The sequence below is a fragment of the Homalodisca vitripennis genome, chromosome X (genome assembly GCF_021130785.1).
Source record: "Homalodisca vitripennis isolate AUS2020 chromosome X, UT_GWSS_2.1, whole genome shotgun sequence".
Classification (NCBI taxonomy): domain Eukaryota; kingdom Metazoa; phylum Arthropoda; class Insecta; order Hemiptera; family Cicadellidae; genus Homalodisca; species Homalodisca vitripennis.
The window spans coordinates 96410650-96427807 of NC_060215.1; the positions used below are offsets into that span (position 1 = coordinate 96410650).

General features: G+C 29.7%; 1 protein-coding gene across 2 annotated transcripts in view; it reads left to right on the forward strand.

Moving 5' to 3' along the window:
• LOC124369727 overlaps positions 1 to 16658 on the forward strand; it is a 46642-nt gene extending 29984 nt beyond the window's left edge. For both annotated transcript variants that reach the window (XM_046827786.1, XM_046827787.1), the window contains exons 4-7: positions 1356 to 1472; positions 9076 to 9221; positions 10627 to 10757; positions 15515 to 16658. In XM_046827786.1, the coding sequence (XP_046683742.1) occupies positions 1356 to 1472; positions 9076 to 9221; positions 10627 to 10713 (350 nt within the window). In that variant the 3' untranslated portion in view covers positions 10714 to 10757; positions 15515 to 16658. The remainder of the gene's footprint in view (positions 1 to 1355; positions 1473 to 9075; positions 9222 to 10626; positions 10758 to 15514) is intronic.
• Positions 16659 to 17158: the final 500 nt, after the last annotated feature.

Genomic DNA, 17158 nt, shown 5'->3' on the forward strand with positions numbered 1-17158 from the left:
TAAATGGATGGCCGAAGAGGGAGAAATCGAATGGCCTCCAAGATCTCCGGATTTGTCACCAATCGATTATTTCCTATGGGGTCATTTAAAATCCAATGTTTATAGAAGAAAGCCTCATAATTTGGAAGACCTAAGAAACAGGATTATAGAGGAGATTGCTTTGATAACTGAAGAAATGTTAGGCAACTCTGTCGAATCATTTTACACAAGATTGGCTCATTGTCAAACCGTAGAAGGAACACAGTTCGAACAATTGCTTTGACACTAAATGCAGGTAAAACGTTTGTTGTAAGACTTTTCTAACAGCATAAATTATTTTTTTATTTGTAATAAGAAATCAATAACATAAGTATTTCCATAATTGTACTGTAATAAAAACTGGCAAATTTGTGCTAATAGAACCAGTTTAAAATGAAATTTTTGTTTTATTTAATTGAACATTTAAAAAAAATGCTAAAAAATTAGTGTAACACATTTTGTGGCAAGAACCATGTTAAAATTACATTGTTGAACATCAGTAAATTTTCAATACTAAAAATGCTCTATTTTCTGATAGAATAATTCCCTTGAGATGCGGTTTGTGGCATTCAATTCAGTAAGCTATTACCTTTAAAATTATGTATCACAAGGTATAGGCTTCCATTAAGAATATTCCACGATACCCTCGGCAGGACTCCCCCGTTGGTGTGACATAACAAAACATTGTTCCAAAAAGTAGATGCCCAATCTCTATCACGATTGTAAGAGGTTTCAAATTTATATTTAAATTATTAAAGGATATATTTGGGTGTTTCCAGACATAATATACACCCTGTATATTATATTATAAATATACACTAGTTTTTGTTAGTTTTTTGTTTTGTCACAAATGTATAAAACTCAGGTAAATTAAATTATGAATGTTTCATAGTTTTCAATTTGAATGCTGCAGTGAGGACCTATGCTGGTGCATGTTGTAGCATGTTTAGTTAAAGTATTAATTTTCAGTAATGGAATGAAAATAAAAATTATATTATAATGTAATATAAATTTAACAATTTGATAAGGGTGGGGGTTTGGACTCTAGGACCTCTCTCTTGGCTACATGCCTGTCACAAGGAACAAAAGTTAAGTTATCGTTTGTTTAGATTTTTAAATAAAAATTCCAAAAACCCTTTATAAGGATGTCATGGAATATATTGCCTACCTACAATGATTTTGATACTGTTATTTTGAATATGAGAACTTCTTTTTAATTTATGTATATAAACTATAACTTTATTCTTTTTTTGTTTTAGTCTGAATATAACTTTTATGAGCATGCAAATTCAGGTGTTTTTGTATATGGTAGATTATTTGAGTTTTTTTTTCTGTAGATGATACTCAACCTTTAGATGATATACAGCCAATGCATGATGTACATCAGGCTGAAGAGAATACCCAGTATCCTGATTCAGGGTTTATGGACTCTGATGGTTCTTGTTGCTTACCAGGTAAACTTCTTTTCCATTGTTTTGTTTAATTCAAGTAATTGTTTTTAGCAAAAGAAGATTTGGAATGTGCTGATAATAACACAGACAAAACACGTTATCTCTGTAAAAGAGATATTGCTACTGTTTGGTATTCACACAAAGAAATTCCATTTTGGTGGAATGAATAGCAATATAATAAATATTAATGTTTTAAACATGTAAATTGACTTTTGTCTGTTCTTAAATTAGGCTTGTGACTCAATAAGAATCTGATATAAAAATAATTGTAATAATTACTATAATATTCTATAATTACTAGAGTTATTTATATAATTTATATTTTGAAGAAATAGTACGTTAATTATTGGTACTTTTATAATAAAAAATTATTCATTCAAATTAGTTTAAATTTCATAACTTGTTATTTTAACAATTTTAAGCATAAGGATATTTTAAATTTGAATTAGTCTCCATTTTGTACTGGATTGACATAGTTTTACTGTTACTTACTTCAGAGGTTTTCATTCAAAATTGTATTTTGGAGGCCAGGGGAATCTTGTGATACTAATTAAAAATGCAGTTTGTACTTGCAAAGCTATACTGAGTTTGGATTTTCTAGGTTCGGTCATTAAAAACTTGATATGGTTTTGCTATACTTATTATTCTCCCTGTATATTAATTATAATAATAATAATAAATTCGTTTATTTGTCGTAAAAACATGTTACATGCATTGACAAAGTCTAATTCAGCTACAGACTAAGTAGCATTGTCTCTAAATAATATTTAATAAGTATAATACATAAATATTATATATATAACAATATAAGACATTAATTGTCTAGTTGATAATTATACTAGTTATATTATGAGTTTATCTTAAAACAATCATTAAAAGTCTATTTTGTTAATAGAAAAAAAAAACTCATCAATATTATAATTGTGTGATATTATGCTTATTGAAATATAATTTTGTGATTATCAAGATGTAAGGTTATTTTTATATTGTTTACAAAAATTGTGATTAGATATAAGTAAATTTAATTTAGTTTGTCTTTAAAAATGTATAAGGTTTGTTAATTTAAGGTTAAGTGTAAGAAGTCCATCTTAGGTCCTAATTTAACCTCAATGAGTAATTTTTATTGTCAGGTGAGACAATTAGCTGTTGTCATTAATATACATATGTACAACTGAATAATCATAAAGTAGAAGAATAATGGCTTATAACTAGATGAATGTGAATGTTTGGGCAGATGTTGGTGATCAGATGTGCAATTCACATTTTTTTGTCATAAATCTTAATGGTGATATTTTCTTTGACTTTCTGAGACATGATCTTTCTGACATTCTTGATTAGCTAGAATAAGACACAAGCTTATTTACCAACAAGATGATGCTCCACTGCGTTTTAAGAATATAGTACGGCAATGGTTGTTTTTAAACTACCCCACATGTATAGGTCATGACGAAACAGTAGCCTAGCAACTCAGATCGCCAGATCTCTCATCTATGAACTTTTTGTCTGGGGAACGGTCAAAGTTCATGTTTACTCTGTTGTGATTGAAAATGAAGATCTTGGGAACAGGATCGTTGCAGCAGAACCAACAGTTTAACGGAAACTCTCATTCAAAATTACTGCACAAGCAGTAAGAAATAAAGCTAGAATGTCTATAAGGAATTAAGGAGACCATTTCTAAGGTGATATTTAAAGACATTAATTCAAAGAATCGTACAACATTATTTGAAAAAGATGTTAGTAATTTCGTTTATGTAAAAAAGTAATACATCCAAATGTTAAAGTTTTATCATATAAGTAATTTGCTTATCAGTTTGTATAAGTGTGTACTGTGTGTTAATGTATATTATAGAGAAGTGTATTTAGTATATAGTAGTGCATTATATGTAGCTGTAGTTTATTATGTGTGTTAATGTTATTTTATCGTATTTGGGGTTTTCATTGTCTGGCTTTTAGCAGATTGGTTAACATTTTACTTATTTGATTAATAAATAATTGTTATAACTTATATTCACTATAGATTTTCCTATAAGAAAGTACGAGAAATGATAAATCATTTGTATTGACAGACAATCATATTTTATAATAATTCATTAGCATTGAGATAACAAATTGTTATCATTGCTCACAGCATGTTCCAAAAGTGAGAAATCTTATACCAGATGTCTGATTTAAACTGACAACCAAGTTTTTGACATTTGTAATATTTTACATAACAATTCATATAATCATTATTAATGATCATATAAATAATAATGAGATTTTTTGTTGTTTTTCGTAAGAACATAAGTATTAAAAACAGTACTAAAAAGTTCTGCATTATTACTTAAAAATTATAAATAAAATTTTTATTTGCAGTTTATATATATATATATATATATATATATATATATATATATATATATATATATATATTAGCACATACCCAAGGCTTCACCCACAATTGCTATTCAACATTCCGTGTATTTAATTGAATAGCTCCAATGGTTTCAGTAATATTTGAACTATTTTAGACCAATGTTGAGAACTCCAAAGTCGAAGTTCATAGCTTTCTTAGTGAAAGCACTTGTTATGTAATACAATAAAGTCCTATGATATTTTTTAAATGGAATTAGTCAAATATGTGTAAATTAGTGCAACAATAATGCGCTTGTAATCTACAAAGGCACTTATGTGCACCGAACTTGAGATGTTGAATAAAGATGTGTTTTTACTTTTATGCTTTCACTCTATAAATGTAAACAAATTGAAAATAGTGGTTAAATTAATCAAACGTAAGGTATTGCTGTCATAATACAATATGTAAACAGAACAGTTGATTACATTTAACAGGCTTTTTCAATTCATATTAAACAACTTTATTAATCAAGTTGGGATATTTTACTGCTTTAGAGACCAGTGGGGTGTAGTCCGGAGGGATTTTCGAAATAAGTATAAGCCTATATTTATCTTAGGGACCCTAAGAATGTCCGTGTAAAATTTCATTACGATCGGTTGAATAGTTTGTGTGTGAAAGCAAAACAAACAACAAACAAAGGCACTTTTGTATTTATAATATTATTAGTATTTTTTTGTTTGACTTTTCAAAGAATATTAGTTCAAATTCATATTTATTCCACAGTCAAGATAAGATTCATATTTAATTTTAATTCAATGTACAATATATTTCTGAACCAGTAAAAAAATCACAGAGATAACTTTATAAATAATGTATTTTTGGAAGTTTTTATGAAATAATTCTTTTAAAAATAATTCAGTTTTTAATTTTAATAAACTAAAAATGCACTTGTCAAGCAAATAAAACACTAAAAAAGTATATTTTATTTAAGAATTATACAAAATGTTACAAGTCAAGCCTTTATAATTCATAAATTGAACTATGGAATTCATATATATATATATATATAATATAATAATGGATGATATAATAGTTGGATGTGAAACCAGTATACGTGCATGTTGCTTCAAAATTATTAAAATAATTATATATATATATATATATATATATATATATATATATATATATATATATATATATATATATATATATATGAAGAGCTCAAAGCTAAAAGGATGAGGGTCCATTAATTGTCGTTTTGGAGCTAACACTGATTTCTTGTATTTTATTTCTTATAAAATATTGCATGGTATCTAACTAAGCTGAAAAGATGAAGGTGTACAAGCTATAGAGGGTTGAAAAATACGTGTTCTAGGCTAAAAGGATGAAGGTGCTATAAATGCTGGCTAAAGGGATGAGAGTCCACCTAGTTCAGATTGCTGACCACAGAGGTCTCTGCTCTTAGTGCTGTTGTTTGTTGCCCATCTGCTGATTGTTTGTGTTTTGGAAATTTGCATTCCAGTGTTTTATTTACAGCTTCAGGTTAATTGTAGTGTAGATTAGTGTTGTTTTGTGCAGTTTAAAATATCTGAAAACGAAAATTCTGTAACAATTGAAAACTGTGCAAAAACCACCTTGACTTGCAAGTAAAAGAACTTAAAATTTTCTGTGATTCCTGCGCAGGACAAAACAAAAACTGTGTTGTTTTCCGTATGCTTCACTACATTGTACACTATACTAAGAGACTTGAAAAAATAACAATGATTTTTCCAATCAGGGGCCACTCATACCTGGAGTGTGACAGGAATATGGCATTGATTGATCAAAAATCTGTGGTCGAAACTCCTTCCGAGTGGAACGAAGTTATCGAAAACTCCAGATCCAAACCAACTCCATTTAGAGTGATTTCTTGCGACAACCAGGAAATTTTTAAGTCTTGGACTAAATTTCTTTCTCCTTTATATGCAAAAAGTTGTCCTTTCAAAACACGACCTGTACGGCAACTAAGCATAGTTTCCCATCACCCTCGAATGATGTTACATCGTCAGTCTTTTAATGGCATAAATGAAGAAAGTGTTGTTACTAAGTCTAAAAGAAAACACGTTTCCCTGCCAGAAGGCTGTTTTCACCTGCCAGAGCTTGCATATTGTGGACTTTTACCTTTAAAAAAAGCAAAATACGATGATATTCAACATTTAAAAAGATTTTGCTCTGCAAAGTCTCAATCATATTTTGACACACTGCCATATGCTTAAACTGTTAAATGTGTCCATTACAAACAATCTTGTTATTGAATTTGTAGGTAATCAAAATAAGCAGATCTGAAAACAATTTTTGAAAATATAGTCTATCTTATCAGTATTTGTTTGTTTCATTTCAAGACTTGTTAGTGGACCCTCATCCATTTAGCCTAAGATTTAGTGACATTAAAAAATAAAATTACTATATTTAATTTTAAAATTTATAATTATAACCCAAATACATAACATATACGTTCCCAGTAAGGTGCATGAATTAGTAACCAAAATGAAGAGCTCTTTATTTTAATTATTTTTCAATTTAGTTTTAAATCTTAAAGTCTTGATTTCTCAAGACTTGTTATTTTGGATCCTCATCCTTTTAGCTTTGAGCTCTTCATATATAAATATATATATAATTATTTTAATAATTTTGAAGCAACATGCACATATACTGGTTTCACATCCAACTATTATATCATCCATCTAGCTGTGTTTCTCATCTAAATGTACAAGATTTATTTAGTTGTCAGTGAAGTTTAAAGATGATTCAGTCTTGGATGTTTGTTTAGCTAAAAATGCACTTATTAATTTACAGAATACTAAAAAAAGTCCAGTTTATTTTAAAGTATTAAAATTTTTACAAGTCAGAATTATCAACATTTATTTGGAGTGAAACATGTAGTGTGAACTCCTCTTTTTATATTTACATACATATATGTGGTTTTATTTCTATAAAAGACTTATTTTGTACAAAGTATATTTAATTCTGTACATGATGTTCACGTTAATTAACTTCTAATGTGATTTTTAATTTATTTTTGCAAATGTTTGGAAAACTGTATGTTGGCAGTCATAGGGTTAAAAAAAACATAAAACGAAACATTGAAAATACTCACTATTTAATATTGGAAAACTTAGTGTTAATTCAACTCAGATTTGTTTATTTGTCCACAAAGCTAGAATGTTGCTAATGTATGTGAATTATGTGTGGTGTGTTGTTATAAGAGAATATTAACAATTACTAGATTGTTTGGTATAGAGAGCAAATGTATATTGCATGTAATTTGTGTTGTTAATAAATACTAAAACATATTTTCAATTTTTTGGACAATATACAGTTTTAAAACAGTTTGATTTATATGACTGTGATTATTAAAAACAGATTGACATATGATCCCCTCTACACTTTTTGTATAACATTTTTTCACTAGCATAGAATTAGCACCTTTATTTACTTAAATATTAATTTAAAAATCAGTTTATTACAATCACAATTTATTTTTACATTGTTATAATTGTATAATAATGTATAAAAAGGTGTGAATTTATAAAAGTCTATAGAAAACACTGTATTTTTGTTTAAAGTTACAAAACAATCCACAAGATTGAGGATTTTTTTAGTTTTCTGATTTTTTTAGATTTGTGTACCAATCTGTAGATAAAAAAGTAGTTCAAATTTACAAAACACGTCTTTTACAGTTTTTTTTTTATCTGCAAGTTTTTTAACACTTTTACCGTATCACCGGTCTGTGAGACCGGAGGGGAATTTCATATTTCTGAAATTGGCACTACTGGTGTTCGGTTGCCCCCTCTACGCTCAGTAGCTGTCAATCGGTCTCTCCTGAGCCGTTTTTGATTGGTTTTAGTTTGTCTAGGGCGTTTGAACTTGAATCAGTCCACTTATTTTGTGAGCGCTACTGTCTACTGTACCGGACGATACGGCTACTGTAACTATTCTACCGGTCTGTCATACCAGGTCATACGGTTAAAGTGTGAATAGTTGTTACGCGTTTGTATATATTAGTTTTTATGTTTTATTATAACTTTTTATAATAATGAGTGACTCGGAAATTTTAAGAGTGAACGATGGAAGATTTAACGAGCGACTTTTAAAACTCCTACATAACGTTGAAGGGGATGATAGTGACTGATAGTGATGAACCTGTTGACGATTCGGATGAAGATCCAAACTATGTAGTGTCTGATAACGAACTAAATCAAAGTAAAAGTGATGATAGTTTTGATGTTGATGAACCCCAACAGGAAGATAAAGATGATATCCACTATAGTGTCGAAAATTATTTGGTTCAGGAATCTTAAGATGACTTTTTTGGGGGAAAGATGGTAGCATATGGTGCAGAAAGGAGCCACCCAAGCAGCGCAGAACACCTAAACATAACATTTTGAGGGGACCATTACCCGGGCCTACTGCAAGAGCAAGAGCCTTAGGTAACAATCCACTCATTACAAGATTTGAATTCAAAAAACGTCTGACCTTAAAACTTATAAAGCCTCACATTACAAGACGCCTAGAAATTCAAAATTTGCCAAGAGACATTAGACGCGTCATCACGGAGTACGTAGGAGAAACAGAAGCTGCAAATCCTAATGAGTGTGTTCCTAGTGACAAACTGGAAAAACAGAAGACATGTTCCAAGTGCCCAGCTGCTAAGGAAAGAAAAACCAATTACAAATGTATCAAATGCGGACAACCCAACTGTTTGGAGTGCAGCAGAAAGTTGTGCATTTCATGTGTTCAGAATATCTAAAATATGTGGATACTTTTTTGTATGTACTTATGCCTTTTTTTAGTTTTAATTGCTTTGGTAAAAATGTATGTGTATTTCTGATACTTGTAAATACAGCTTTATACTATACCAGTATTCTAGAATATTATTTTCCATTATAAATTCCCCAAATTATTAAATTTTAGAATTTTGTGCTATTATAAAAATTTAAAAAATATTAATTGTAGTTTTGTTATCAACAGGAAATAATTGGAAGTATATTTTGTGTTTAAATCTGAACTAAAAAAACAAGAATAGCCCAAAAACAGCAAAAAACATCCTTCAGGTCTGTGAGACCGGATGATACTGTAAGTGATTGTAATTTCATGATACGGTAAAAGTGTTAAATTGAGTAAGATTGCATAGAATACAATCCATTATTTTCATCAAATAAATATTTTATGGGTTGTGTTTCAAATAAAGCACAATAAATATATATTAAGTTGCTCTTGTTTGAATTACAGATCACAAAGTTTTATGCGGTATTGAAAACCAAGAGCCAAACAATAACCTCTACATGGGTGACGTTACCTGCAACTGTAAATCCGTGAAACAGACCACTCTCGAGCAATTCTGGCTGTCTAAAAAAGGACAAGAGCTTAAGATTCAGGTAAGTATCAAACCAAAAAAATGATTGAACCACTTAACTCACCTACTATACTTGATCCTGTTCTTTGTAACTAATTTTGTATTGGTTTAACATTAATTAAATGGTTATGGCCATTTCTGAGAAGTTATAGATTTCTGGGAGCACTTCAGACTGTTTGTGACTACTTTTTTGGACAAAATGTTCACTTTTGAGTCTGATGTTATATTGTATGCAACAAACATGTTAGCAAGAGATTATTTGCTGCTTAGTCAAAAATGAAATACATAGATTTATTAAAACTGTTCAAGTGACTGACAATTTTGATAGTATCAGAATTTCTGCTGGTTATCTTTTTCATTCAACAGTTTTGTTTTTCTACCTATCTGTTTTAGCATCACTGCCTTTTAACCCTTTGAGGACTGTGACAAAACATTGTTATCAATATCACTAGAGTGTTTTGTTATCAAGTTGCATTGGGTATAAGTGAAAAAGACTGTGCCCAAAATGAGCAATTTCCAGAGATCTTCATATAATCCATAACTTGATATATAATTAATTACTCACCTTCACAATAATTATTTTTGTGTGATGATACCCGTTTCAATTTAACTTAAATTATCTTCAATCACAGATGGCATATAGGAAAACATTACTTTTATATCACCTGGTTTGGGATCTTTGGTTGATTTAAAATGTATTAAATTGGTTCACTTACATAAAGGTACACACAAAACATCAAAATTCTTTACGAAAAAAGTAAGTAAAAAAAATCCTATGTGCTGAATGGTCGACCAACAACCTCAAACAGACAGACTATCACTGTTTTTTACATTCAGTGTGTGTACCTTGTGTGTAAAATGTAGCACACAATCATTAAGGTAAACAATGCTGATGGGAAAACCCATCTCCACTGTCTGTCTTGTCGTGTTGCAACAGGAAATTTATTAATACCTTATGGGTTATAAAATAAGATGTTAACTACTTTAATGCCAACGTCCAGACTTCCTAGACTCAGAACTTGTTAAGTTCTTCTGTTACTACTATCGGACATGGCAGTTGCACTGATTACACCCAAACAGTATAATACAATGTTATACTCTTTACTGAAGGATCACCTTTTAAACCTAATGTATGTATTTTGTGGGTGGGTGTGCGTGCGTGCATTCACACAGCAGGTGCATGCATGTGTGTCAAGTTCTGTAGTTTTCAAACGGTTTAGTTAACTTTTAAAGAAAATACCCATTAGAAAATGAAGTATATTTCATAATCTGTAGTTGTCCCTTGTTAACCTATTATATCCATTTTTAATACAAATTATTACCTATATTTATTGTTACAGTATATATTTTTCACTTGCATCCTATAGATTATTCTATTGCAATCTCAGTGTCTTTGAGGTTACATTAAACTGTTAACCCATTTTCAGGAGGGCATAATGTCTCCCACCCATAAAATCAAAGGAACTGGCCCAAAGGAGATGTGGCCACAATCCTGCTTTTCGCAGAGATTTTAGCTGTGTATTTGACAAGCATCAAGTTACCATACACCAAGTGATGTGTAAGTTCTTGTGTATTTTATATAATAATAATATATTTCTATTTCTAAAATGTAAGGTATAATTTTGCTATAAAATTTATAACTAGGGTAACTGATTTAATTCATAATAGTATGTAGCAACATAAAATAATTGAAAATAATGAGAGGAAATAAAAGGCCCTCAAGGCATCTAGTGTGGGGCTGCCATCCCCTCAAAATAATTCACAACTGGGCATAAAAGCAGATGTAAGAATAAACATGAAAGTAAAAGATCATATCAACATTAATCTTTTGCAAATTAAATAATATGATTATATGAGTGTGTTTCTGCCACTAAAATGAAACTAAAAATGTTAACTGAGAATAACTCTTTTGCTACTTTGTTTATTGTTAGACTATAATAGACTTCTTTTAAACACATGATAAGTCTAGACATATGACATGACTAACTTATATAACTTACATATTACTTTAATTACTCTTCTATACAAAGTAATTCATCAATATTTTAAAATGGAAACTACCAGTTACATTTACTAAACATAGTTTTAAATTCCGGGTACAATTGATTTTTATTTGGTAATTCATTACTCATGGTGCTACGGTCCCCACGTTGCTGTGCCTTTTTGCTACGGTCCCCTCGTTCTTGTGCCTATTCTGCTACGATCCACTTTGGCTGTATGATTTTGCTACGTTCCAGGCCCCCGTTTGTTGTCCCAATTTTCTCACAATCGGTATTTAAAGTGTGCTGCCCCTCATTGGTTGTGCGACTTGCTTCGTGTTGGCTAACTCATATTGTTCCAAGTTGATATTTAAATAACGATCAAACTTCATTGTCTGTGGTGTTGTTGAAAGTGTAGTTTGTATTAATGAAAGTAGGCTACACGTTATATATCACTAGCACTGGGTCTATATTATCTCAGGTTTTTTAAGTAGTTTGAATAATGGTTCAAACTTAATACTACTCTTTTGAAAGTTCTGATCAATATGATTGTTTATATCATAATAAAGTTCACAAAATATTCATTGTTCTTACCAATCACTTTGAATAAAATAAGTTTTGAAAGTAATACTCATTAATTTAAAGCTTATTATCTTACTTACCACATTTCTTTGTAGATGGGATACTCAATGAAAGACAAAGCAAATGACTTTGACGTCAATTTATTTTATATTATACTGTCTAATTCTACTCACTTTGCTTTGATTTTTGTTCACTAACACAACATCCCATCCCTAATTACAACTTCAATGCAATGTTGTACAGTTTCAAATTTCATCTATACGAGTAGACGTCCTTACTGCTTCAAGTCCAGACAAAGAAGAAGGATTCTCCGTATTAAACTACGCATACTGGTTCACACAATGTTCATCCCCTCTCCCGTTCAAATCAGCGTCTTCACGATTAAATATAATTTGATTCTTTTCTTATGATTGTCGAAATTTATCACGTTCACTATAATTGATCAATTTAAGTCTTTCTTTTTTCTTTTATTATTTTTCTAAAGCTTTTTTATTTAAATTTTTAGCAACATGTGCTTTCTGACGTCATCAATACGCAAGTTATTTTATCCCACAATTGGCTTTTCTGCGTAATTTTATTTAGTACTTTTGTAAAACACGAATTTTGGTTATGTATAACTCATTTTAATTAATTAAATTTGTTCCCGTATAAAGTTTAATATATTTCTCCGTTATTAATTAAATAAATCTCAATTCCGACAACATGTGATTCACTGACGTCACAGTCTGCCAATTCCCCGCGAATATTCAAATGTCATAATTTGACCTGTCACAATGGAGCTAACAAAACTAATTGTTTTCATATAAAAAGTTTTCAGTGGTTTTGGTACAGGTATGTTATTTGGATTTCGTATTCTTTCTTTATTATTCACTTTCCTTATTTTTTACATAACCTCATCTCATATAAAAATGTTAAAATCTTGTGCAAGTAAAGAGAGTGAAGGAGCAATATTTCAAAGAGACAAAACAAGGACAAAAAGTGTTCAGTTTTCATAAACATTAATCAGACACAATATACTTATCATAGACCTGAGATTAGTAATGTGTCAAAGCCGATTTTCGAATCCATAGAATTTTCAACAAAGATTTGGATTTGAGAATCTATTGACAGGAATCAACATTTGAATAAACGCTTACTTAATTATTGTCTGATGGACAAGTACACAAATTGCTAATCACTAAAACGTGTTTTTGCTGTACTTTAAATAATATTTTGCTAGCAGTTAGTATTTTCCATATATACGTTTACCCATCACCATGAGTCTGCTGTATTTATTTGCAGACGACAGCTGATTGGCATTACACAAATAACCAATTTCAAAAATTTAATTTATTGATACTTTGTGTATGGAAACTTAGTAGATACTGTAGAATCTGTAAACCAGAAGAACTGTAGATAGATAACCTAATTAACGTACATTTGAAAATAGTTTGTTGCTTGCCTTTAGTATTTCCATATTATGCTTGTACCATGAGTCTGCTTCATTTTTTGCGGATGACAATTGATCTGTAGTACGCAAGTTACCGGTAGTTAAAACATGTTTTTGTGTATGATAAAATGTAGATGGAAACCTAAATAGAATAATAATGATTTTGTAAATAATATTTTGCTTGCATTTTCAATGTTTATGTTTGTGTGTTATCAACAAAAAAGGCCTCAGACATCAAAAAAATAAATAGAAAAAGTGAAGATTGGCTTGAGAAACTCCTATGTGTTAAAAGAGAATAATGGGTAATGGAAACAGACTAAAACTAGTATTTAAAATAAACTATTGTTGGAATTCTAAAGAATACAGTTGAAATTCTTTATAGCACAAACTTGATGTGATCCATAACATGTTCCAATCAGTGAAAGTGCAAATTAAATATAACCTGGTATTAATTATAATATACCTGTCAAATAAAGCTTAAATTAGTAGTTTTATTGAAAAGTTACCAGTCAAGTCTCAATTCTACAAGGCTAACGTTTTAAAGCTATATATAATTAGATACACTGAACAAAGACAAATGTGAAACGAACTGCACTGCCACTATAACAACCATTTCCTAAATAACAGGCCCACACCATTCTTATCTACTATTTTCCACCTATAAAAACAAAACAGGGAAACACCCACAGAATTACATTTTTGTATTTTAATGTGTTTTACAGGACTGATTACGGCCCTTTTTTAGGTCTTACTAGTCCTAATTTATTTATCATTTGTCAAAAGATACATGATAAAAAATGAAAGTATAAAGTAGGTTCGAACAAGTATAAAGTAGGTTTGAAAAAGTATTGACAATTTTTATTAGCATTTTAAATATTGTTCTACAATGTTTGATTGTTGGCTATGAATGTTCTCAATTTTAATCAGCCAAGACATACAGAATGTTTCTTAGTAAGTCATATGGTTAATCACTCACGTGTTGTTCTCTTTTAAAGTTGTTTATTTTTTCATGTACCATTAGGCTAAAATATTACAACAAAAATTTGTATCTCAAAAATGAGTTACTTAAGGCTATTGTTTATCATATAAGGTGTGGTACACTCATAAGACCTAATCATAGTTCTTACACATTTTCAACATTAAATAATTTAAAATAAATTGTTATTATTAGAGCCAGTATAGATGCACACTTGTAAACGTGAACTAAGGAAAATTGATATTTTCTTTTTATTGTATTTTATTGGCATTATAAAATGTATATAAATAAGAGGATATTTTTAAACTACAAAGGAAGGTATTTATAAAAACAACGGTATTGTTTTTAAGCTTTATTGGTATAAAAAGTAAAATCTTTTACACAACCTGTTTCTAACTTTTGTTAATAAATGGTTTTTTCTTATACGATTTTCAGTGGATGATGACATGCAATTGTAATTTGTATTTTGATATCCAGATTTTAACCATTTGAGTGCCAAGCAGTTTTGAGGGGAGGTGCTGTCAGTGCCAAGCATTGATGACAGGTCGCCTCTCTCAGTATCAAACACTCTTTTGGTGTTTGTGCAGTGTTCCACCAAATAATTCATAAAAATTAAATTTAAAAAATTAAACAATAAAAATTAAAATTTTAAGTATATTTACATTTTGATAAAGAAAACTGTAATTTTTTTATTTTAATACATTGTATGCACTTTTTTATTGTTCTCTATATAAATAAGTATAATTTACCAAGTTTCAAAAAGGTACTTATCTATAATACCAAGCTTAATAATAATCACGCACGTGCGCGCGCGCGCGCACACACACACACACACACACACACACACACACAGTTGTTTATCATATTTAAAAGTGGAAGGTAGAAGATATGACTTGCTTAAATATATCCTCTTCAAGTTCTTTTGAAATAGCTTGGTATTAGTAGACTTAGTTTCTCCCCCAAAAGGACAAAGTTAGAAGTAGTTCAGATGAAAGTTTCTTAGGTTTATTTTTGTATCAGGCTGTTCCACTCAATGTTATTGTCTTTCCTAGGAGATAATATGGGGTCAGATCTTATATATATATATATATATATATATATATATATATATATATTACTAGAATATTGAATTGTACCCACATTGTGCGTGTTGATTCCCTCTGCTTGTTTGAATCTTTTCATAGATGTATAGTATTTGAGGAGTAGAGGAATAAAGGTTGTCTTTTTTTTATTTATTTTAAAAACATCACTCCAAAAACTAAATTTGCTTAAGGTACAATATTAATTTGATTTTTTTGTCTATAAAATCATTTCAATTATAATTACTAATTTTTTTTCTGTTTTTCTAGGAAACGTATACGCTTCAGCAAGATGATTTTCGTTCCTTTTCTTCAATAGGACTAGTAGTTTTAAAATTTTGCTCAACAGCTCATTTGTTCTATTATCAACATTTCTTAGTCATTACTTGTTTTGTGCTATTTTATTCTTGTATGTGAGTTTATTTTAGTAAATTAGTGTTAAATAACACCGGCTGTAAATTAATTATTCCAAATTTTACGCTTTACCTAGCCAATAAAAATATTAGGAGTATTTCATTTCAATTGGCCAATCAATATGTTGTAATACTAGACATGATTAATCATGTATTAATATTCCCTGAAAACTGATTAATTGTTATAATTTACTGGGCACAACTGTTGCACATTTTAACTTTTCTTGACTGGTCATTTTCACTACTCCTGAATATACTCATTCAATCAATCAATCATTTAAGTTCCATCAAGGCAAGTAGTAGTTTTAATATTTTGTTCAACAGCTCATTAATTTAATTATTAATTTAATTTAATTATTGTTCTGTTATCAACATTTCTTTGTCATTACTTGTTTTGTGCTATTTTATTCTTGTATGTCAGTTAATTTAGTAAATTAGTGTTAAATAACACCTGCTGTAAATTAATTATTCCAAATTTTACGCTTTACCTAGCCAATAAAAATATTAGGAATATTTCATTTCAATTGGCCAATCAATATGTTGTAATACTAGACTGATTAATCATGTATTAATATTCCCTGAAAACTGATTAATTGTTATAATTTACTGGCCACAACTGTTGCTCATTTTAATTTTTCTTCACTGGTCATTTTCACTAGTCTTGAATATACTCATTCAATCAATCAATCATTTAAGTTCCATCAAGGCAAGTAGTAGTTTTAATATTTTGTTCAACAGCTCATTAATTTAGTTATTAATTTAATTTAATTATTGTTCTGTTATCAACATTTCTTTGTCATTACTTGTTTTGTGCTATTTTATTCTTGTATTTGAGTAGTGTAGTGAATCAGTTATAATAACACCCACTGTAAATGAACTATTCTAAATTTTACGCTTTACCTAGCCAATAAAAATATTAGGAATATTTCATTTCCATTGGCCAATCAATATGCTGTAATAATAGACTGATTAATCGTGTATTAAAATTCTCTCAGAACTGATTAATTTTGTATTAATTTCTTGCATAATGTGCATAACTGTTGCACATTTTAACTTGTCTTTACTGGTTTTTTTCACTTCTCCTGAATACACCATAGATTACAATAAGACCAATAGATAGGACATCGGGTGCTAGCAGGTGAAGCCACTGCAGAGCGGCTAATACTCAACAATATGCGGGCGTGAGTCACCCTACTGAGGAGCGTCGCCTTGCACCCCCGCTCTTCACTTCGCCCTTGTCGAGCTTACTGTAGTGACCTGCTATACACTTCGCTTACTGACCATTTTGTACTTCTTATAAAGGCAATAGATAAGAAATATTTTAAGTTGAGACTACACCATTTTTTCAAAGAAATTCAATGAATCAATACACAAAACCAAACTTAGAAATTATCTCTTGAAAACAACGTTCATGGGGCAATAGTTGGTTCATTGAATTTAAAAAACTGTTCAAGTTTTCCAATTGTATTGTAGTTTTTGTCTTTTGTTTTGTTTGTCATCA